General features: G+C 46.2%; 1 protein-coding gene across 1 annotated transcript; it reads right to left on the reverse strand.

Annotated features, from left to right (window-relative positions):
* Positions 1-645: 645 nt before the first annotated feature.
* On the reverse strand, positions 646-23611 carry LOC140422732 (probable G-protein coupled receptor 139). Its single transcript, XM_072507684.1, has 2 exons — positions 23492-23611; positions 646-1544 (listed from the first exon to the last, which is right to left on the reverse strand). The coding sequence occupies exons 1-2, from the start codon at positions 23601-23603 to the stop codon at positions 646-648; spliced, it is 1011 nt and encodes a 336-aa protein (XP_072363785.1). The 5' UTR covers positions 23604-23611.
* Positions 23612-25143: the final 1532 nt, after the last annotated feature.

Raw genomic sequence — 25143 nt, forward strand, 5'->3', positions numbered from 1 at the left:
GAGGGCCACGAAGAATCCAGCACGTGTTTTAAGGATACAAAGTAATGACATTTATTTACAATAACATTTATATATATATATAACAGCAGCAGCAACTTCCCTTGCTGCACACTACTTCCTGCTGGTTGCTAAACTGGCCAGCTTTATTTATGCTAGGAGTTTACTAATGGTTTCTCCGCCCCCCTCATTGGGGAAGCTCATACTCCCACAGGATTGTGGGATTGTCATTAGTCCCCAGCCAATGGTAAGTAGGCAGGTTATAACAGTACTTTTTCCAAGGGCCGGTGCAGACTTGAAGGGCCGAATGGTCTCCCTCTGCACTTAGATTCTATGATTCTAGTTCATTTTTTTCTCTTCCCTGTCTGGCACAGATATGATGGGCTGACTGGCTTCTTTCTACAATGAAACTCTTCTATGGTTTGATATTGCATTTTGCATGACTAATAGATGTCTCAAAGTGCTTTACAGCTAATAACGTATGTTTTGAAATTGTACATTGCACACAGGTATCTTATTCTGCTATTCTCACTATCCTCATTTACATTGAAACTCACTTTATACAGGGAATAGGTCATTCAGAGAGGTTCTGTAAAGGACACAATATTAGACGAGTGAGTTCTATTCCAGAAAAGTCAGCAGCTTCTATTATTTAATGATTTTACAGATTACAGTAAAGGGATATTTCACGACAGTCTTGAACTGTTCTCTGAATTTAGTCTGGGTGACTGCGTAAATACAAGTATTTGTGCAGCAACTCAGAAGCTGGAACATATAACCAGTTTCTTGTACAATCCCATTAATAGATCCAACAGTACCAAGAAAATACCACATCCGATTCCACACATAATATACCATAAAATTTGACCATAATAATATGAAATTCCCAGAGATAACAAAAAGTAAAATGATAGATTTCCTTCGACTCTCCAGCTCTGGGTCTCTGGGTCTCTCCCCACTGTTGTGAGCTCGGAGTCTCCTACGGGCTCTGCTGCTCACTAAAATGTATCTAACAGTTAAAGCATTGAGCAGCAGAATCAGAGCAAATGGGATACATGGAGTAAAAATGTAATGAAGCAGTTCAAATATTGTCCACAGCAGTGAATCCATATTTTCGCCTGTTACACGGCAAAACCATGGACTATTATCAAGTTCATACTTACTCGTATACATAAAATACCAGAAAATATTCTTTAAGCAGCTGAGGACAGTCACTGTTCCCAGAACCACAGTTGCCATTTTCTCGGTGCAATAGTTAGTTTTCAACTTTTGGGAACAAATGGCCACAAATCGATCAAAGGTGAAACTGACAGTGAACCAGACAGAACAATCAGTGACTGCATAAAGTAGGACAGCATGAATATTACAGACTGGGATGTACCGCACAAAACGAAACTGTTCCCAATAAACAATTGGAATATGTCTCAATATCAAGTCGAGGATAATAACCAGTAAATCCGCCACTGCCATGGCCACCAGGTAGCAGGTAACACATTTGGAGAGACCACACTTTCTTTGAATTAGGATCATAATTGTCACGATGTTAACTGTGAGGAAGAGAAATGAACAGGTAAGTTAGACATCATATTGCGAGTAAAAACAGTGACATTGTGGAATTTAAGATAAATCTGCAACTCATCACAGACATTCAATTATCATAGAATCCCTACAATACAGAAGGAGGCCATTTGGCCCATCAAGCTTGCACTGATCCGCCGAAAGCGCACTGAACCTCGGCCCACTCCCTCACCCCATCCATCTAATCCGGCACATTTATCGTGGCCAATCCACCTAACCTACACATTTTTGGACTGTGGGATAAAACTGGAGCACCCGGAGGAAACGCATGAAGGTAGGTAGGATCAAGGATAACCCTAAATCTTTCTATAGGTATGTCAGGAATAAAAGAATGACGAGGGTAAGAGTAGGGACAGTGAAGGACAGTAGTGGAAAGTTGTGCGTGGAGTCCGAGGAGATAGGAGAGGTGCTAAATGAATATTTTTCATCAGTATTCACACAGGATAAAGACAATGTTGTCGAGGAGAACACTGAGATCCAGGCTACTGGACTAGAGAGGATTGAGGTTCATAAGGAGGACGTGTTAGAAATTCTGGAAAGTGTGAAAATAGATAAGTCCTCTGGGTCGGATGGGATTTATCCTAGGATTCTTTGGGAAGCTAGGGAGGAGATTGCTGAGCCTTTGGCTTTGATCTTTAAGTCACCTTTGTCAACATGAATAGTGCCAGAAGACTGGAGGACAGCAAATGTTGTCCCCCTTGTTCAAGAAGGGGAGTGGAGACAACCCCGGTAACTAAAGACCAGTGAGCCTTACGTCTGTTGTGGGCAAAGTCTTGGAAAAGTTTATATGAGATAGGATTTATAATCATCTAGAAAGGAATAATTTGATTAGGGATAGTCAACACGGTTTTGTGAAGGGTAGGTTGTGCCTCACAAACCTTCTTGAGTTCTTTGAGAAGATGACCAAACAGGTGGACGAGGGTAAAGCAGTTGATGTTGTGTATATGGATTTCAGTAAAGCGTTTGATAAGGTTCCCCCTGGTAGGCTACTGCAGAAAATACAGAGGCATGGGATTCAGGGTGATTTAGCGGTTTGGATTAGAAATTGGATAGCTGTGAGAAGACAGAGTGTGGTGGTTGATGAGAAATGTTCAGCCTGGAGTTCAGTTACTAGTGGTGGACCACAAGGATCTGTTTTGGGGCCACTGCTGTTTGTCATTTTTATAAATGACCTGGAGGAGGGTGTAGAAGGATGGGTGAGTAAATTTGCAGATGACACTAAAGTCGGTGGAGTTGTGGACAGTGCGGAAGGATGTTGCAGGTTACAGAGGGACATAGATAAGTTGCAGAGCTGGGCTGAGAGGTGGCAAATGGAGTTTAATGCAGAAAAGTGTGAGGTGATTCATTTTGGAAGGAGCAACAGGAATACAGAGTACTGGGTTAATGGTAAGATTCTTAGCAGTGTGGATGAGCAGAGAGATCTCGGTGTCCATGACATAGATCCCTGAAAGTTGCCACCCAGGTTGAGAGGGTTGTTAAGAAGGCGTACGGTGTGTTGGCTTTTATTGGCAGAGGGATTGAGTTTCGGAGCCATGAGGTCATGTTGCAGCTGTACAGGACTCTGGTGCGGCCGCATTTGGAGTATTGCGTGCAGTTCTGGTCGCCGCATTATAGGAAGGATGTGGAAGCATTGGAAAGGTGCAGAGGAGATTTACCAGGATGTTGCCTGGTATGGAGGGAAGATCTTATGAGGAAAGGCTGAGGGGCTTAAGGCTGTTTTCATCAGAGAGAAGAAGTTTAAGAGGTGACTTAATTGAGGCATACAAGATGATCAGCGGATCAGATAGGGTGGACAGTGAGAGCCTTTTTCCTCGGATGGTGATGGCTAGCACGAGGGGACATAGCTTTAAATTGAGGGGCGATAGATATAAGACAGATGTCAGAGGTAGGTTCTTTTACTCAGAGAGTAGTAAGGGCGTGGAATGCCCTGCCTGCAACAGTAGTGGACTCGCCAACATTAAGGGCATTTAAATGGTCATTGGATAAACATATGGATGATAAGGGAATAGTGTAGATGGGCTTTAGATTGGTTTCACAGGCCAGCGCAATATCGAGGGCCGAAGGGCCTGTACTGCGCTGTAATGTTCTATGTTCTATGTTCTATATTCTATGTGGAGAATGTGCAAACTCCACGCAGTCACCAAAGACCGGATTGGAACCCAGGTTCCTGGCTCTGTGAGGCAGCAGTGCTGACCACTGTGCAATCTTTATGTTTAAATTATGCAATTTAGATCCTTTACCTGTGCACATACATAAGGTTAAATATATGTATAATTGGCAATAAAATGTGGAATCAATGCATTGATGTGAATAAATACAACATGAACGTTTACAGATGTTTGATCAAGGAGAGATTAAATTATTTAAATACATTTTGATCAGCACATTAGAAACCTGACAGAGGTAACAGGGATGTAAGTGACCGGAGCTTCTGAAGAAAAAACAGAATCTTGATAATACGGTATCACGTCCAAAATCAACAGCAGACAGCAGTGAGGATGAGTCAGGGAATGGAAAGGAGCAAATTAATTATTGGAAATATCGGCCTAGGCCTTGGGTCAGTGGTGAAGTGGAGGAATTTCTCAAATACATTAGGATAGATTTCTAGCCCAGTATTTTCTCAGCCCAGCTAGAAAGGAGACACTGCTGATTCTGTTGCTGGGGAAGGAGATGGGACAAGTGGATGATATGTCTGTGAGGAGATATTTGGGTAAGGATGATAGTTACAAGGTAAGACATAGATTAGTCATGAAGAAGGTGAAGAAACATTTTTCCAATTGATATTTGGCAATTAGAACATAGAACATAGAATATACAATGCAGTAGGAGGCCATTTGGCCCATCGAGTCTGCACCGACCCACTTAAGCCCTCACATTCACCTTATCTCCGAAACCCAATAACCCCTCCTAACCTTTTTGGTCACTAAGGGCAATTTACCATGGCCAATCCACCTAACCTGCACATCTTTGGACTGTGGGAGGAAACCGGAGCACCCGGAGCAATCCCACGCAGACACAGGGAGAACGTGCAGACTCCTCACACAGTGACCCAGCGGAGAATCGAACCTGGGACCCTGGCGCCGTGAAGCCACAGTGCTATCCACTTGTACTACCGTGCTACCCATCATGGAGGCTTTTTTGAAGTTTTTTTAAAAAGTATGTTTACTCAGCTTTTACATTTTGCAAATAACACAACTATTATAACCCACACGAGACCTACGGAGTAGAAGCAATTAGTCTAACCATGAGTCTCGTTGAGTATGAGACCTCTCGCTGTGAGGCAGCGGGTCCATGGACACTCTAAGAACCTGTGATATAAAAGTCGGACAACTTTGAATCTGAAGAGTATTGTACATATTATTACTTTTGCATAAAACTTGTTTCTCTTCATTCACTCGCCTCGGACCTGTGTGTGGTCACTAAACTGGCGATGAGAATAAAAGTGGAGCTACAGTTGGCGCGGCTCACTGTCGAACAAACAACCACCTCCACTGCAGTTCAAGGCTAAGGTTAGAGTTTTCTTTCCACAATGCCATTTGTGGATGCATTCAATGTGTGCTTCCAAGAGATCTTGATCCGTTTTCTGCACCATGATTGGGCATGTACCAATATATATCTCCCTCAGCTCCAGCAGCACAATGGTACTCCACAGCCTCCTCCCCTTGGATAGAAGACCCGTCTGCACACATGCAGGAACAAATCATGGATTCTTTATATCCACTCTTACAAATTAAAATAAAATAAAGAAAATACGAGAAAACCCCAGTTCTAAAGGGGGGTTACATATATACCACACAATGTAACTTAACCCTAGTCTCAGGCCCAGTACAGAATCACCATCATTCCATGGCCAGGATACTCCGAGTCTCTGCACCTTAATTGCACTCGGCATGGGGGCGGAGAATTGGGCGTCAGACCCGCAATCGGGTGCAACGCCGCTCCCGCGATTCTCCAGGGATCGGAGGATCACTGCCAATCGCGAGATCAACATGGCGCCAGTCGGGGACCATTGAAAGAGGCCTCCGTGGCGATTCTCCAGCGGCAAATGGCTGAGTTCCTGTCGGTATTGTTCACTCATGGTTCCACCCGGGGGGGAACCCTGAGTGGCGGCTGCAGACTCAGTCCACGGCCACCCTGGTGGGGGGATCCATCACCAGCGGGAACCTCCAGGATGGCCAGGCTCGCGATTGAGGGCCACCAATCAGCGGGCTGGTGCGATCTCGGGGTCAGTCCCCTGTGTGGGTCCACTATGTTGCATGGGGCCCCCGACGCAGACCGCCGCCGCGCGCATGCACAGACCTCCGGCCAGAAGTGCAGGGCCCCGTATCAGCAGCCGGAGCTGCGGGGATTACTCCAGGGCCCAACTAGCCCCCTTCAGGTAGGAGAATCACTCTGGACTTTCTCCAGGTCAGTCCAGAGTGATTCCCGCCCGTTTTCTCGCGGACGTGAGGACATAGCCCCATTATCATAGAATCCCGCCCCATATACTTATACAAAGAGAACCAGCAACTTGTTAATATTATGATCAAACCTTCGGGGCCTCGCAAGAAAATCAGAGAAGAGAAAGAGCTAGAGTTACCAGACACAGATCACAAGATAAGAAAGGACCAGGCCCCAGCCTTGGTTCCATATTTCCCTGGTACACGCCAATCACCTATTAATGAAAAAGAGAACAGGCTGCTTATTGAAGCAAGAAAGTGTCCCACACCCCAGTGGGGCAATGGGATATAATCCAAAGTACAGGATTCAGCTCACCGCCAGGACCCACTGACCCAAAAAGCAAAACCCAGCCTCTCAGAACGTCCCTAATCAGTGCCTTTGAGAAGGGACATCCCAAGCTACAGGGGGCAACGGGATACAAGCCACAGCACTGGAATCGGGCATATCCCAGCACATCCTGACACACAGGAATCGGTGTAACACCTCAGGACCTCGAGCACACCCTAAAACCTACACCCCAGCAGGTTCTGTACATCTCCAACCACATCCAGGGCAATATAACATCCTCAATTATACTGAAGAAAAAAGGATGATTACGCCAGCTCCAGGTGGGAAGATCCCATCGCGGAAGAGGAGAAGAATCATCAGGACACCCAACAATTGGTCGCCCTGGGAAAGGGATGGGGTGATTGCCTCCTCCTTGGTATAAACAATGGAACCTCCCTGAACCAATGGACTGAACCAGGATTAGAGACAGTACACACTCACCCGGATTAAGAGGAGAAAGACGAAATCAAAAATCCCGCAGGGAAGAATGCTCCAGCTGACCGCTACTAAGAATTTCAGCAGTGTGACCTCAACAGAGGCACAAGCACTGCTTACACATGGAAAAGTCAACCACAATGAGGAGGATAATAAGAGACCGCCATATAAGACCCGAGGAGGAGGGTGCCTGACTTCGCCATCAAACCTATTCACACACGAGGGGAAGGGCTCTAACAAGACAAAACCATGGCAAAAAATCTCTCTCTGCAACAGACCACCATGCATTAACCAAACCAATCTCGACATGCCCCACCACTCAGTTCCTCCCATTCTAATAGCTTTACAGAAAGAGACCCAAAGGAAAAATTCCAACATCAAGGAGGAGTCAGATGGAACCCAGTCCTCCCAATGATACATAATCTGCCCAGGACATCGAAGGAGAAAGGTGCAGATTCTTAAATTCAAAATAACCACAAAAACCCAACAGATATGCTCTAACGGGTAGCCACGGAGTCCCAAGGCACAGAAAAGGCCCATCGCATCTGCGTCGGTCAAAAACAACCACCTAACTATTCTAATCCCATTTTCCAGCAACTTCGCCAGAGCCTTGTATGCCTTGGCATCGCAAGTGCCCATCTAAATACTTCTTAAATGCTATGAGGGTCACTGCCTCCACCAGCCTTTCAGGCAGCGAATTTCATACTTCCATCACCCTCTGGGTACATAGAACATACAGTGCAGAAGGAGGTCATTCGGCCCATCGTGTCTGCACCGACCCACTTAAGCCCTCACTTCCACCCTATCCCCATAACTCAATAACCCCTCATAACATTTTTTTGGACGATAAGGGCAATTTAGCATGTCCAATCCACCTAACCTGCACGTCTTTGGACTGTGGGAGGAAACCGGAGCACCCAGAGGAAACCCACGCAGATACAGGGAGAATGTGCAGACTCCGCACAGACAGTGACCCAGCGGGGAATCGAACCTGGGACCCTGGCACTGTGAAGCCACAGTGCTATCCACTGTGCTACCGTACTGCCCCTTACCATAAAATGTTTTTTAAAATGGGTAAAAATGTTTTTCCTAACATCCCCTCTAAACTTCCTGCCCCTTACCTTAAATCTATGCCCCCTGGTCATTGAACCTTCCACAAAGGGGAAAAGTTTCTTCCTGTCTACTCTATGCCCCTCACAATTTTATATATCTCAATAATGTCCCCCCACAGCATCCTCTGCTCCAAAGAAAACAACCCCAGTCTATCCAATCTCTCTTCATAACTCACACTCTTCAGCGCAGGCAACATCCTGCTAAATCTCCACTGCACTTTTTAAAGTGTTATCACATCCCTCTTATAATGTGGATTCCATAACTGCACACAATACTCTCGCTGCGGCCAATCCAATGTTTTATACAGTTCCAGCATTGCCTCCCCACTCTTAAACACTATGCCTTGGCTAATAAAGGCAAGTATACCATATGCCTTCTGAACCACTTTATCCACCTGCTCTGCCACCTTAATGGACTTGTGCATATTCACACCAAGGTCTCTCTGGTCCTTCGTATTTTACAGGGTCCTACTGTTTATCATGTATTCCCTTGCCTTATATGTCCTGCCCAAGTGCATCATCTCACAGTTATCCAGATTGAATTTCATTTGCCACTGATCAGCCCATCTGACCACCCCATCTGTATCCTCCTGTAATCTAAGGCTATTCTTCCCACTATATATCACTCCACCATTTTTTGTGTCATCTGCAAGCTTACTGATCAACCCTTCTACATTCATGTCGAAATCAGTGATGAGCACTGCTGCCTCATGGAGAAGGTCACTGTCCGAGTGGAGTGGAAATTTGCACATTTTCTCATGTCTGCGTGGTCTCACCTCCCCACACCCAAAGATGTGCAGAACGTAGTGATCTGCATATCTGAGTGTATGTAAAGGGTTAACATTCATAAGCAACAGCTAGATAACCACTAGATGGCAGCACCAGATATGGGTATAAAAGATAAACTCAGAGATAGTTCCCGCCTCTTCGTGTTAGGAGTGACTAGTGAACAGAGTTAGAGAGAGAGAGAGCTTAGTGTGCGGTGCACTTAATCATTATTATAGATATTGAATCTTGTTAATCTAATCTACAGTTTTAGTTATTGAAGAGTGAACAAACTCATAGTTAATTTATTATCGTTACTTAATAAATAGTATTTGCTTTATTTGAAGACTTTGAGTGTTACTGAACATCACGCATTTGACCATTCTGGCAGAAAGCAAATGAGTAACAAAATATTACACAACGTAATATAACACAGGGAAGGTGGATTGGCCATGCTAAATTGCCCCTTAATTGGAAACATCTTGTCAAAATCATTAACATATAATTTACATACACCACAAAGACCTAGATCTCCAACACCGATCCCTGCATGAACCCACTGGACACAGGCTTCCAGTCAGAAAAACAGCTCTTGACCATCAACACAGTGGTTAGCAATGCTGCTTCACAGTTCCAGGGACCCTGGTTCAGTTCCAGTCTTGGGTGACTGTCTGTTTGGAGTTTGCACTTTCTCCCCTTTTCTGCGTAGGTTTCTTCTGGGTGCTCCGGTATCCTCCCACGGTCCAAAGATGTGAGGTTAGGTCGATTGGCCGTGATAAATTGTCCCTTAGTGTCCGAAGGGTTAGGTGGGGTTACTGGGTTATGGGGATAGGGTAGAGGCGTGGGATTAAGTAGGGTGCTCTTTAAAATGGCCGATGTAGACTCAATGGGCCGAATGGTCTTCTACGGCCCTGTAAATTCTATGATTCTATGATCAATCTCTGCTTCAGTCACTCAGCCAATTTTGAATCCAATTTGCAAAGTTTCCTTGGATCCCATGGGCTCTTACCTTCACTATCAGCCTCCCATGTGGAACCTTTTCAAAAGACATGCTGAAAGTCCAATGAGTCTACGTAAAATGCATTTCACTCATCTACACACCTGGTCGCCTCTTTGAAAAATTCAATCAAGTTGGCCAGACATGACCTCCCGTTAACAAAACCATGCTGATGTTCCTGATTGATCCCTGCTTCTCCAAATGCAGATTAATGCTGTTCCTCAGAATTGCTTCCAATAGTTTACCCACCACTGAGGTTAGAATAACTGGCCTGTAGTTTCCTGGTTTATTCCTAACTCACTTCTTGAATAATGGGACCACATTGGTCATCTTCCAGTCTTCCGGCACCTCTCCTGTGGCCAGAGAGGAATTGAAAATTATTGCCAGCGCCTGTGCTATTTCCTCCCTTGCCTCACTGAATAGCCTGGGCGACATTTCATCTAGCCCTTGAAATTTGTTTATTTTAAGCCTGCCAGACCACTCCGAACCTCCTCTCTGTCTATGTTAATCTTTTTAATTTTATCACAGTCCTGATTTCCATACCCACACCATCCCTCTCATGAGTGAACATTGATGCAAAGTATTTATTTAGAACCCTACCTACGTCCTTTGGCTCCACACACAAATTACTACTGTGGTCCTTAATGGGCCCTTCTCTTTCCATAGTTATCTTTTTACCCTTGTAGCCATCTGGGATGGCCACGTCCCGATTACAAAATGGACACTTGCAAAGAATGCAGGGAAAATTGGACAATACTGAGAAACAAGCAGGTGCAAGGTCTGTCTGTTGATTAGAGCCTTGGCTCTCAGGCAGGACAGAAACTGCTAAGCCATCTACATACCAATGAGCCATCTCCGGGGACAAAAGGGAAACATTTAGATAAACAATGTTAAGGCAAGACACTCAGGTGCCAGAGGAGACTCAAACAAAGCAAAACAATGGCCACCTAGGACACGCCCAGCAACCAGGGAACCCACCCCTCTATTGGAGGAAGATCGATAAGAATGATTGGGAAAGGCCCAATTAATTGAGGCCAAGTTCAAGGCCCGCCCAAAAGCGCGCGAAGCCCTTTTAGGGATAAAAGGTATTCCCCAAGAGAGAATCTTTCTTCATTGGCCTTGGCTCTCAGCTACCCCCGACCAAGTAAGTTCCAAGTCAACTCACGCTACGAGATAGACGCTCCTAGTTGCTATCCTGTAAACAGCTCAACCCAGCTGCCTCAGAACCGAGCAACGGCCATTGTTCCTCTGACTGAGTGGGCACCCGAAGCTAGGCTTTCATAATAGTGATAGTTTAGTTTGTAGAGATTATGCATGAGTAGATTTGACTGTGTGTAAATAAATGAGCATTGCTTTTGAACTTACTAACTGGTGTATCGAGCCTTTGATCAGTATTCGGTTTTGAACCTTGTGGCGGTGTCGAAAGATACCTGCCGACTCTTGAGCAAACGTAATTAAACAGAGCCAAATTAAGAGACAACACCAAAGAGAGCAACATTTACTGGCGACATCTGACGGGACTCGACTTAGAAGTGGCCTAACCACTCCGAGAGAACCCAAAATTTGAATTGAGAATCCAATTGGAAACAGAAAAACCACAAGCGTAAGAACAGTACTGATCAAGCCTCTGAGATTCGGAAGTGTGTTAATGCATGCGTACTAACAGGGATATAAGGTAAACCTAAGAGATTTTGGTGAGTAAAACTGTCGGGAGTTTTGTAGGCCAGAAATTAGCGTAAGCCGTACCCGTGTTTACATCACCACTTTATCACCCCTGTTCTAAATTTGGTAGAGAACCTAGACAAAGAAAATGGCAATGAAGGCAATGGAATGCCTTATGAACCCCCAGGAATTTGAGGTCGCAGCGACCAGTAGAGTAGGACAGTGTCCCGTTTGGGAGATGAGATCAGGAAATATCTCAAAGGGAAAGGATGGCCCCTTTGGAGTGAATTCTGCGCTAATCTGGGAAAATCTTATGAGGAAAGGCTGATGGACTTGAGGTTGTTTTCGTTGGAGAGAAGAAGGTTAAGAGGAGACTTAATAGAGGCATACAAAATGATCAGGGGGTTAGATAGGATGGACAGTGAGAGCCTTCTCCCGCGGATGGAAATGGCTGGCACGAGGGGACATAGCTTTAAACTGAGGGGTAATAGATATAGGACAGAGGTCAGAGGTAGGTTCTTTACGCAAAGAGTGGTGAGGCCGTGGAATGCCCTACCTGCAACAGTAGTGAACTCGCCAACATTGAGGGCATTTAAAAGTTTATTGGATAAGCATATGGGTGATAATGGCATAGTGTAGGTTAGATGGCTTTTGTTTCGGTGCAACATCGTGGGCCGAAGGGCCTGTACTGCGCTGTATCGTTCTATGTTCTATGTTCTAATGAGGAAAGAGGTCCCGGGAGTATAGGACATACTTGGTGGGAGACCTGTCAGAGATCCACAAGAAGAGCTTAGGGAAAGCTCGCAAGCCGATGGCAATCGTGTCCTGTTTGGCACAATTGTGAGGCACAGAGGAGGTCGTTGGGATGCTCTGTAGAGAGGTAGAGGAGAGAGATAGAAGTAGTGAGGTAGACGTGAGCGAAGTAGAGAAGGAGAATAGAGATCTTGAAGAGCAATTCGCAGCAAGAGACAGAGAGGTGGATGATGCCAAGTGGGCACACCAGCCTTGTCTCACGCATTTGAGTAGCTTCCAAACGCAATATGATAAGGCCTACCAGGACACGCAACGTGCGGTCTTGGTAAGACAAGAGACCGAGCAACAAGTTGAGAAATTGCAGAAACAGTGCAATGATTTGAAAGCAGCCCTACGAGCACGCCATACTTCCACGACGGAACAAAGGCAGAGCTCAGTAGACCACGCAAAGTGCCGGAAGCAAATTGCAACCCCTGCTTTCCATTCAAAATGGGTTCCAAAGCACCGATTGGCAGGAATTGAACGAGACTGCCCATAGATACGTACATGGGACATGCACAAAGGAAAACCCCCAGAAAAGGAAAGCGCCCCAATGCCCACCGAACAGGCAGAACACCCCCCCAATGAACCCTGTAACCACACACCGCAGGGGCGCATGAGAAGGAGAAGCAAATCTCCTTTCCACAACCCCGTTAACCGTGACCCAATTACGGGACGCGCGTGGAAAAATTACACTGTTCCTTCCCACTTCAGACCCCCACCAATTTTTCGTTAAAGTCAAACAGCAGGCTACCATGTACAGCCTGGACGAAAAGGAGCAAGTGAAGCTCACAGTTTTAAGCCTCGACCCTTCCCGACCACAGAATGTTGGAGGAGGCACACTCCAAGAGATGCACACAGCGATCCTTGATGCGATCGGTTTCAACAGAGGAGACCCCGTAGAAGGCCGAAATAAGTGTAGGCAAAAGAAGACCGAGCACCCCACAGCGTTGGCTGGACGCTTGTGGGTACACTTCACCGCAGTTTTCGGAGAGTTAGCCCGCGCCCATTTGTCCCCAGATAATATGGCCAAATGGACCCCTATTCTAGTCTCCCATGCCACAGACGCAGGACGAAAAGCTTGCGCAAATTATGACCCCTCAGATGAGGCCCACAATGAAAAATGGGTTTTGGGAGCAATCAATTGCAGGCAAAACAGCATTTATAACACCCAATGAAGAGCAGGCAGAGATGAACCCAGTTAAAGCGCACCAGAACCCAGTATGGGCAAATGAGGGCAGGAACAGCCCACCCCAGCCTAAAACTCAGGAATGTCACAACTGCGGACAGTTAGGACACTTTGCACGAGAGTGCAATGTGCCCCAGAAGCAGCAGAGAAGCCAACCCTAAACAGAAATAAGGCACAGCCGATCCATAGCGTTAGCGCCCGTTCAGAGAATGCAGACATGAATGGCACTGACTGACGGTGTTCGGGCTCACCAACTTGGGTCTGCGACACCCTTTGGGACAAGTCCTGTAGACCGGTAGTAGCAGGCAAAGTCCGGGGACAACCCGTAGAATTTCTTTAGGACACAGGAGGGTCCCGCACCACACTCAATTCCTCCACGATGTTCCAGCGAGACATGTGGCCCACAACAAACACCATCACATTCAGCGGCTTTACAAGCCATTTACAACAGGTACACAGCACAGCCCCGGAAGCAATACAAATAGGGAACATCGCGACTAAGCACCCCGTAGTTTTGGTTGATCTGCCCCAGACAGCAGAACATATCCTTGGGATCGATTTCATGAGCTCCCATAACCTTTCTTTTGACCCAGTTAACAAGCGTGTTTGGAAAATGGCAAAGGCAGCACGAGAGAGATGGGCGGAGAAATGGCAGATGGAGTTTAATCCGGACAAATGTGAGGTAATACATTTTGGAAGTACTAATGCAGTTAGGGAATATACAGTGAATGGTAGAACCCTCAAGAGTATTGAAAGTCAAAGAGATCTAGGAGTACAGGTCCACAGGTCACTGAAAGGGGCAACACAGGTGGAGAAGGTAGTCAAGAAGGCATACAGCATGCTTGCCTTCATTGGCCGGGGCATTGAGTATAAGAATTGGCAAGTCATGCTGCAGCTGTATAGAACCTTAGTTAGGCCACACTTGGAGTATAGTGTTCAATTCTGGTCGCCACACTACCTGGAGGCTTTATAGAGGGTGCAGAAGAGATTTACCAGAATGTTGCCTGGTATGGAGGGCATTAGCTATGAGGAGCGGTTGAATAAACTTGGTTTGTTCTCACTGGAACGAAGGAGGTTGAGGGGCGACCTGATAGAGGTCTACAAAACTATGAGGGGCATAGACAGAGTGGATAGTCAGAGGCTTTTCCCCGGGGTAGAAGAGTCAATTACTAGGGGGCATAGGTTTAAGGTGAGAGGGGCAAGGTATAGAGTCGATGTACGAGGCAAGTTTTCTACGCAGAGGGTAGTGGGACCAGCTACTGGAGGAGGTGCCTGGAACTCGCTACTGGAGGAGGTGGTGGAAGCAGGGACGATAGTGACATTTAAGGGGCATCTTGACAAATACATGAATAGGATGGGAATAGAGGGATACGGACCCAGGAAGTGTAGAAGATTGTAGTTTAGCCAGGCAGCATGGTCGGCACGGGCTTGGAGAGCCGAAGGGCCTGTTCCTGTGCTGTACATTTCTTTGTTCTTTGTTTGTTTTGAGCCCCCGTCACGCTCACAGTCGGAGAGTACGTAAACAGGATTAGCTCAGTAGGAGACTTCTGATTCTACCCTCGAACCATTAGTGCAGACAAACAGGTTAGGGCAGTCCTGCAGGAACACAAAGCGGCATTTGCACAGCACAAGCACGACTGTGGCAAATTGGCTGGCTTTGTGAACATTACAGGTCCCGACACCAAACCCCAGAAGCAGTACGGATTTCCCCAGGAAGCAGAGGGAGAAATCTCCAAAGTAATAGAGAGTTTGTTGGATCAAGACGTACTCAGATCAGTAGCCTCCACAAACAACGCACCAATTTGGCCCGTCAGGAAACCGGATGGATCATGGTGACTGACCATTAATTACTGGGAACTGAACAAAGTAACCCCGGCAGCAGCCCCTACTATAGCCACGAGTCCTGAGACCATGCTCAAACAGGGACTCCAGTCAAAAGATTTATCGGTTTTGGACATTAGTAACGGCTTTTGGTCCATTCCATTGGCTAAAGCGTGCCAGTACAAATTCGCCTTTACATTCCAAGAGCAACAGTACACGTGGGCGTGCCTTCCACAAGGCTTCCACAACTCCCCCTCCATTTTTTACCGACAGCTGGCAAAACTTTCCACCCCAATTGTCTGGTCCAGACTTGTTACTACAGACAGACACAAAGGGAGAGCACATTTTGCTTCTCGCCGAACTCCTAGCACTCCTAAAAGAAATTGGTTGTAAAGTCAACCCCAAGAAGGCCCAGATTTTGAACGAGAAAGTGATTTACTTGGGAACAGTGATCACACATGGTAAATGCGAGATCGAGCAAAAGAGAATTGACTCAATCGTCAAATTGCCCCTTCCCCATAATGTCTCAGCCCTCTGGTCATTTTTAGGACTGGTTGGCTACTGCCGAAACCAGATTGACGGTTTCGCCACTAAAGCAGCGCCCATTTCCAAACTTTTCAATAAGCAGGCACCTTGGGAATGGCTTCCACAGCATACGATGCCGTGGATAATTTAAAAAGAGTACTCAGCACAGCCCCCGCACTACAGGTCCCAGATCCACTTTCCCCGTACGCAATCGAAGTTGCAAGCACCGACCGAACCCTTTCGGCCGTGCTCCTCCAGGAACGTCATGCCCAATTACGCCCCATAGCATATGCCTCACGGGTGTTCGACCCTGTAGAGCTAGGATTTTCTGCCTGTGAAAGGCATCTGCTCGCAGTTTTTTGGGCAGTACAATACTTTGCCTACATTACAGGAGTCAACCCCATCACCATCCTCACAGAACACACCCCGACACAGCTATTGTTAGACGGCCGACTTAAGGATGGCACAGTCAGCCAAATCCACGCAGCCCATTGGACCCTTCTTTTACAGAGACGGGACATCACAGTAAAACGAATCAAGACCCACACCTTCCTTGCCGATAATTTGCAGTATGCAGGCACCCCTCATGAATGTGAGATCATCACCACAAAACAGAACACAGGCCCATTTATTCTGAAAACACCTCCCAGGAAAAAAGATAGTACACCCCAGAGATCCCAGCCCACAGACACATGCGCACCCCTGAAGATTTATGTGGATGGCTCCTCCACAGTGTTAAATGGAAAGAGAATTACCGGTTGCGGTATTTACGTAGAGGACGCACAGGGACGCGCCCTAGATGAGGTCTCATTAAAGTTGCCAGGACACTTCGGCTCGCAGGCAGCAGAACTGGTAGCGATTGCAGACATTGTAGACCACTCCGACTCGTTCCCGACCCCAGCAGACATCTATTCAGACAGCTTGTTTGTTTGTAATAGTTTGATAGAATTCCTACCCCTGTGGGAAACAAGAGGATTTGTTTCTGCGGACGGTAAACCCCTACCCTCAGCCCCATTACTCCGCCATATCTTAGAGATAGTGAAGGATAGGAAATACAGAATATTTAAGGTTCGCAGTCATCAACGTTCTTCCCCCACCCCTGGTAACATTAAAGCAGATGCCCCAGCGAAGGCAGGCTCCAGGCATTTTTGGTTATTTTTGGAAACCACCCGAAAGCACCCCAGTACACGCAGTTCACGTCTCACAGACCAATATTCAGGATTTAGCGAAGGCACAGAAAGAGGATGAGAAACTCGGGGAAGTTTTAAAAGGTACCTTCCCAGCTTCGTATGATAAATACAAAAACGCAACCACCACACACGACGGTGTGATTTTAAAGGATGTCATTTATATAGTTCCCATCCAGGACAGGAACCAGATCATTTGTCAGTTCCATAACAATCATGGACACCAAGGAATTGAACCCACCCTAGCCCACCTCAGACCGCTCTGCTGGTGGCCTGATTTAAAAACCGATGTAACACACTACATAGAGAATTGCTTAATCTGTGCCCAGAACAATCCGGACAGATATGCTAAAAAGGCCCCGTTAATGGACCCTGGACAAATCTCCAGATAGATTATATAGGACCCCTACCCCCTTGCAGAAATGGTTATAAGTATGTGCTGGTGGTCATAGACACCTTCACAAAATTGGTGGAAGCATTTCCATCGCGAACTAATACGGCCAAGACAACGGCTAAAATATTAACACACCACACCTTGACAAGATGGGGCCTCCCCCGCAGTATAGAGTCCGATCAAGGCTCCCATTTCACAGGACGTGTAATGGAAAACGTCCTCACGATTTTCGGCATTCGACAAAAGTTTCATATCGAATACCACCCCCAGTCAAGTGGTATTGCAGAATGAATGAATAGGACATTAAAAGCCACCCTCAGGAAAATGGTTTAGCAGAATAACAGCATCTGGGATTCAGTTCTCCCATTTGCTTTAATATTTTAAAGAAACACGGTATCCACGTCCACAGGATACACCCCCGACACTCTCATGACCGGACACCCCATGAAAGGCACTGAGTATTTATTAGGACTGGATTTGGCCAGCCCCGCAGTTACAGCCCTCACGCATGAAAATGCGGTTAAACAATTGTTGGAGAACAGAAAGGCAGCCCAACTCACAGCAGCTGTGAGACTTGGGACCAGGAAGAAACAGAGCAAGGCTTGTTTCAACAAAACAGTACACGCCACTGAGTTTACAGTAGGGCAACAAGTTATGCTTTCCCTTCACATCCCCAGTTCATTCCTTTCCCCCAAAATTTTCCAGACCGTACTCCATTTCGGATAAAGTCAGCCCCTCAGTATACAAAATATCCTATCCCAATGGTAAGTCTGCGTGGTTTCATATAAACCAGCTCAAGGCTTATGGCTCGCAGAATAACCACACACACCACATCCTGCTCGCAGCAGCAGACGATCACGCCCCGCCCACAGATGACATATTCCTACCCTCCCCGACCCAGTCCCACCTGCCCTCAGACACGACTTCAATTCCGCCCCCAGAGGCACGACTCCGCCTCTCCCTTCCCTCAACCAGCAGCGACAGTGATAGCGATCACGATGATGATAGCCACAGCACACCACGTTACGACTATACCTCTGAACCAGGCCCCACTCCCAGCGAATCCGAGTATGATTCCGCTGACCCCTTCGAGATTACATATATCAAAGCCTCTGACCCAGACCCACCGCCCGACGATTACGCATTGAAGCATAGTAGCTCCAACCTCGACACACGATTCTGGCACCGAAACAATTTGTTCAGGCTCATCCGGAATGATGAGATGGACCCCAATTCACCCCAAGCAGCTTTAGCAAGGTTTCTGCAGTCAAGAGTTTGGCAGCTGGGAGAAGATGATGACTTACATTCTGACTCCCACCAAAAAAATCCTTTTGCAACCCTATTCGCTATTGAGCAGTGAGGTGTCCAGATGATGGAGGAAAAAGGAACCGGTGGAGAGATACGGTGGCCTTTCTGATGGAACCTGCACCATTTTTGTTGTATGTTTGTTCGTTAGTGTTAACGTTAAGTGTTGTCCGTAAACTCAAAAGATATCACGGCCCCACGTCGCCACTCCTTTGACGCCCAATGCCTGTTAAAGGAACAAGTTTGTCGCCAGACAACCGTTCAGAGGAACTAGTTTGTTGACAGACACGACTCATAGCTACTCTCCTGATTCAAAAGGAATCCCTTACGACGACCACATTCATACCTGTTCTTGCCAGTTGCTCAGGCAGTGGAGAAACGTCATTGGTCCCTGCCCTGCCTGAGGACCCCCCACCTCTGGTCAGCTACACTCGGGTAGAGCATATACAGCATTGATCACCGTCCTACCCGGGGATTCCACCCATTCCTTGCCCATACGCACCCCATTTTGGCTCATTATGTTTGAAATTCTTTTGCTTGGTTTGACAACCCTTAGGTTGCTTCCCTATGCTACTTACATCCTCAAACACTGGGATGGTAAATCACACAGGCTGCGAGACGGCTCGCAGTACGGCAGTATTTTTCTTTGATGTCTTGTCTCAACATTTGGTTTTAAAGAGAAAAAAAAAATGAGGGAGTCACAGATGGTGATGAATTATAAAGGGAAATTGGCAATAAAGGACAGACAGACAGACAGACGAGATCTTAAGCAAGATAATAACAGATATTATGCTTGTGTTCACAGAACTCCGGAATCTCAGGAACCCCAGAGGAAGACAAAGAAGAAGACCAACAAAGATGAAGACAGCCTTCGTGTTCAGATGGATCTTAGCGGGATCCCTTCAGTTGCACGCGGACGCTACCCCCCTAACCCCTACCACACAAACTGTAAATGATTCTCACCACTGCAATACACGGAACCCCGAGATAACTAGCCCCGCAACAGCTAGCAATACCCCGACCTGGTGTGAGAAGTTTATCACCTGGTACTCACTCTCACATGTAGTCGAAGCACTTTGAAGTGTCGTGCAAACATTTAGAGTTAGGAAATGGCGAAAGAGAGCATATCGCTCTCGCATCCCGGTATACAGGTTTAGGTCCCCCATTTTCGGATCTCACCAGACCCCCTAACCCCTTGGGACGGATTAAAGTGCATCCATTTTTCCTTATGTATTCTGTGAAATAAAGAGATGTAAACCTCTGTGTCTGACTGCCGGGCCAGAGGAATTTGTGTGCTGCTATTTTGTACAGGTTAAGATGTAACGATTATTTTTGGATTGTTTGAAGAAGGATAGTTTATTGAGAATAGTTAGAGATTTCAGTTTTTTACTTTTCTGTAATGCATGTATTAATGTCATAGCGCCCCGCTGAGTTTTATGATAACGAATGTATTTAAAATGGTTTAGGTAAGATTGTGTTGCATAGGATAGGACAGTGTAGAGCCTAAGTATGGGTGCCCCATTTGGTCAGAGGATGAAGACGTCGCAGTAGTGTGATCCTTCACACTTCCGTTGAGGATCACAAGGAGGGTATTACAAAATGGACACTTGCAAAGAATGCAGGGAAAATTGGACAATACTGAGAAACAAGCAGGTGCAAGGTCTGTCTGTTGATTAGAGCCTTGGCTCTCAGACAGGACAGAAACTGCTTAGCCATCTACATACTAATGAGCCATCTCCGGGGACAAAAGGGAAACATTTAGATAAACAATGTTAAGGCAGACACCCCGGCACCAGAGGAGACTCAAACAAAGCAAAACAATGGCCACCTAGGACACGCCCAGCAACCAGGGACCCCACCTCTCTATTGAAGGAAGATCGATAAGAATGATTGGGAAAGGCCCAATTAATTGAGGCCAAGTTCAAGGCTCACCCAAAAGCGCGCGAAGCCCTTTTAGAGGCTCTTGGCTCTCAGCGAAGAGAGACCAGCCAAGCAGCTACGCCAGACCAAGTAAGTTCCAAGTCAACGCACGCTACGAGATAGACGCTCCTAGTTGCTATCCTGTAAACAGCTCAACCCAGCAGCCTCAGAACCGAGCAATGGCCATTGTTCCTTTGACTAAGTGGGCACCCGAAGCTAAGGATAGGCTTTAGTAATAGTGATAGTTTAGTTTGTAGAGTTTATGCATGAGTATATCTGACTGTGTGTAAATAAATGAGCATTGCTTTTGAACTTACTAACTGGTGTATCGAGTCTTTGATCAGGATTCGGTTCTGAACCTTGTGGCGGTGTCGAAAGATACCTGGCGACTCTTGAGCAAACATAATTAAACAGAGCCAAATTAAGAGACAACAGCAAAGAGAGCAACACCCTTATGCACTTGTAAAAAACTGAGGATTTTCCTGTACTTTACCAAATCATAGACACCGGCATCGGGTGAAGCATACAGGGGTGTAGTATTAATCAGCTCAGTCCATAAGTGGGTCTTCTAGGAGTCTGGTAACAGCGGGGAAGAAGCTGTTTTTGAATTGTTAGTGCGTGCTCTCAGACTTTTATAACTCCTGCCTGATGGAAGAAGTTGGAAGAGTGAGTAAGCCGGGTGGGAGGGATCTAAGTTCAGCAGTCCTGCCACAACCAGCCGTGAATAATGGTGGACAATTAAACAACTCACTGGAGAAGAAGGCTGAACAAATATCCCATCCTCAATGTTGGAGGAGCCTAGCACATAAGTGCAAAAGACAAAGCTGAGGCATTCGCAACAATCTTCAGCCAGAAGTGCTGAGTAGGTGATCCATCTCGGTCTCCTCCGGACATCCACAGCAGCACAGATGTCAGTCTTCAGCCAATACGATTCACTCCACGTGACATCAAGAAACGGCTGAAGGCACTGGATACTGAAAAGGCTATGGGTCCTGATATTATTCCGGCAATAGTACTGAACACTTCTGCTCCTGAACTTGCCACACCCCCTAGCCAAGCTGTTCCAGAACAGCTATAACACCGGCGCCTACCTGGCAATGGGGAAAGTTTCCCAGGTGTGTCCTGCACACAAGAAACAGGACACATTCAACCCAGCGAGTTACCGCCCTATCAGTCTACTGTCCATCATCAGCAAAGTGATGGAAGGAGTCATCCAAAGAGCTATTAAGCGGACTTTACTCAGCAATTACTTGCTCAGGGACGCTCAGTTTGGGTTCTGCCAGGGTCACTCAGCTCTTGACCCCATTACAGCCTTGGTTCAAACATGGACAAAAGAGCTGAATGCCAGAGGTGAGGTGAGAGTGAATGCCCTTTACATCAAGGCAGTATTTGACCAAGTATGGCAAGGATCCCTAGCTAAACTGGAATCAATGGGAATCAGGGATAAGACTCTCTGCTGGCTGTACCTGGCACAAAGGAAGATGGTTGTCTTGGTTGGAAGTTAATCATCTCAGCTCCAGGACATCACTGCAGGAGTTCCTCAGTGATGTCCTGGTAGTGACCTAGGCCCAACCATCTACAGTTGCTTTATCAATGACCCCCCTTCCATAATAAGGTCAGAAGTGGGGATGTTCGCAGATGACTGCATAATGTTCAGCATCATTCACACCTCCTCAGATAATGAAGCAGTCCATGTTGAAATGCAGTAAGACCTGAACAATATCCAGGCTTGGGCTGACAAGTGGAAAGTTATATTCATGCCACACATGTGCCAGGCAATGAGCATCACCTAGAAGAGAGGGTCTAACTATGCCCTTGACATTCAATGGCATTCCCATCACTGAAAACCCCACAAACAAAAACACGGTAGCACAATTGGCTAGCACTGTGGCTTCACAGCGCCAGGGTCCCAGGTTTGATTCCCCGCTGGGTCACTGTCTGTGCGGAGTCTGGACGTTCTCCCCGTGTCTGCGTGGGTTTCCTCCTGGTGCTCCGGTTTCCTCCCACAGTCCAAAGACGTGCAGGTTAGGTGGATTGACCATGTTAAATTGCCCTCAGTGTCCAAAATGTTTAGGAGGGGTTATTGGGTTACAGGATAGGGTGGAAGTGAGGGCTTAAGTGGGTCGGTGCAGACCCGATGGGCCGAATGGCCTCCTTCTGCACTGAATGTTCTATGTTCTATGTGCTATAGCAGAATGGGCAGCCAAGAGGCAAATGTAAATGAAATATAATACAGGTAGTGTGAGGTGCTGCATTTTGGTAGAAGGGCTATGGTGATGCAATATAGATTGAATGGTACAGTTCTAAGGAATGTGCAGGGATAGAAAGAGATCATTGAAGAAGGCAACATATATTGATACTGTGGTTAGCAAAGTATATGGGATCTTGAGCATCAGAAATAAAGACATTGAGTACGGATGTGGGGAATGTATGCTGTACCTTTATAAAACTCTGGTTAGGTCCCACTGCAGGATTGCACCCAGTTCTGGTCAACACACTATCGGAAGTATGTGAGGGTCCTTGAGAGGGTGTGGAGGAGATTTACCAGAATGGGTCCAGGGATGAGGGGGGGTTGAGTTGGAGAAGCTGGGGCTGTTCTCCTTGGAGTGAAGGAGATTGACGGCAGATGTGATCGAGGATTAGAGAAGATAAACAAGGATAAACTGATCCATTTGAATTATGGCACAAGGACTAGGGGGCACAGATATAAGGTCTTGGGCAAGTGATGCAGAAGAATCTGGGAATAATTTTACAGAATGACTGGTTATGACCTGGAACACACAGCCAATGAGGGTGGTGGAAATACAATCGATGATTACAAAAGACAAACTTTCAGAGTTACAAGGATGGAGCAGTGAGATGGGACTGACTTTGATTGCTTCATGGTGAGCTGGCGTGGGCTTGATTGTTCTTGCTGACATAACTCAATGGCCCCACAGCTCTACAGAGAAACTTATCAGTGATGCTGAGCGTACAGAGGTAAATTATACGAATATTACAGTGAAACATGTTTTCTCGAATTAATAACAAAACGTAAGTACTTACCAGGGACACTAACTGCCGCTAGGATGGGATAAAAAATCTGTTGTAGACCCTTAAATAGTTTTCTTATCCGAAGCTTTTGAAAGAAAATTTGAAGATCAGTACTTGAAACCATGATTTCAGTTCTTTGATAATCGCCGATGGCATTTGTACTTGTGGCAACACACAAATATAAGGTAACGCAGTGATGGGAACTCATCATATAGAGCTGAGAAATTCCCAAGTGCTATCATTAAGCATTAAAGTAAGTGGCATTAATTCCATTCAATGAACAAACAAGTGTATTGAGGCACTGCTGTTACAACACTTGGTTACGACAGAATCTAGTTCAGTGCATTGTAGAGTTTGAGACTGAAATTGAGCAAGGGCAAAATACTTCAGCTGTGCAGAAAAGGCCAAAGATAGAGCGGAGAGATTGGAGTTTCTCTTCCTGCGATAGTCTAACATGGAGCACGCAAGAGGAGAAAGTGACTGGAAAATGAAGAAATTACTGAACAAGAAACTGCTCAAACTTTTCACTTTCCTCAAGAACAGAATCTACAAATTGCTGATTCCACTAATAGAATGATTGTAGTGGCGTCTGCTTCCATCCAGGAATTTCATTCCCTATGCCAACTCAGCTGCACTGCTCCTGCCTCAGTTCATAGAGTGGGTTCAGAAAGAGGCCATTCTGCCCCTCGTATCCATACTCCACAGCAGCAATTTAACTCGTCTTTCCCCTGTAGAACTGCAATTATTTTCATCTTCAGTCTTTTCCAATTCAATTAAGCATTGAAGTAAGTGGCATTAATTCCAGTGCAGGAGCAGGAATAGGAGATTCAGACCATTGAGTCTGCTCTGCCATTCAATGATAATAATAATCTTTATTATTGTCACAAGTAGGCTTACATTAACACTGCAATGAAGTTACTATGAAAATCTCCTCGTCGCCACACTCCGGCGCCTGTTTGGGTACACAGAGGGAGAATTAACAATGTCCAAATTACCGAGCAAGCACGTCTTTCGTGACTTGTGGGAGGAAACTGGAGCACCTGGAGGAAACCCACGCAGACACGGAGAGAACATGCAGACTCCGCACAGACAGTAGCCCAAGCAGGAATCAAACCTGGAACCCTGGCGCTGTGAAGCAACAGTGCTAACCACTATGCTACCATGCCGCACATAATGAGATCATGAATATTATAATCCTAAACACCACTTTTCTCATAATCCTTGATTCCCTCACTGTCTATCTCAGCCTTGATCATACTTAATGACCCAGCCTCTACAGCCCTTCACAGTAAAGAATTCCACACATTCACTACCCTTTCAGAGAAATTCCTTCTCATCCTGTGGTGATATGCTTGAGCATAGTTTTGTATATGGTTAGTAATGCAACCTCCAACTAGCTGGTAGCATCAGACATCCGTCATGTGACTTGAGATACACGCCAGTTGGCAGTAAGATGAAGAACAGGATAGTCACACTTAGAGTAGCTCCAGGAGAGTTCACCGAACTCATAGATACATAGAAGACAGAGCCTGCTCCGTCATTAATCACGAGCATGGCTGATCATCCACCTCAATAGCCTAATCCTGCTTTCTCCCCATAGCCCTTGATCCCATTATTCCCAAGTGCTATATCCAGCCGCCTCTTGAATATATTAAATGTTTTAG

The sequence above is a fragment of the Scyliorhinus torazame genome, chromosome 5 (assembly GCF_047496885.1).
Source record: "Scyliorhinus torazame isolate Kashiwa2021f chromosome 5, sScyTor2.1, whole genome shotgun sequence".
NCBI lineage: Eukaryota > Metazoa > Chordata > Chondrichthyes > Carcharhiniformes > Scyliorhinidae > Scyliorhinus > Scyliorhinus torazame.

What these genes read in the sequence shown, in the direction of transcription:
- LOC140422732 (XM_072507684.1), bottom strand. Translation starts at nt 23,603, where the DNA reads ATGGTTTCAAGTACTGATCTTCAAATTTTCTTTCAAAAGCTTCGGATA. An exon ending in AGCGGCAGTTAGTGTCCCTG is followed by an intron (nt 1,545 to 23,491) that starts GTAAGTACTTAC and finishes TCTTCCTCACAG; the next exon opens with TTAACATCGTGACAATTATG.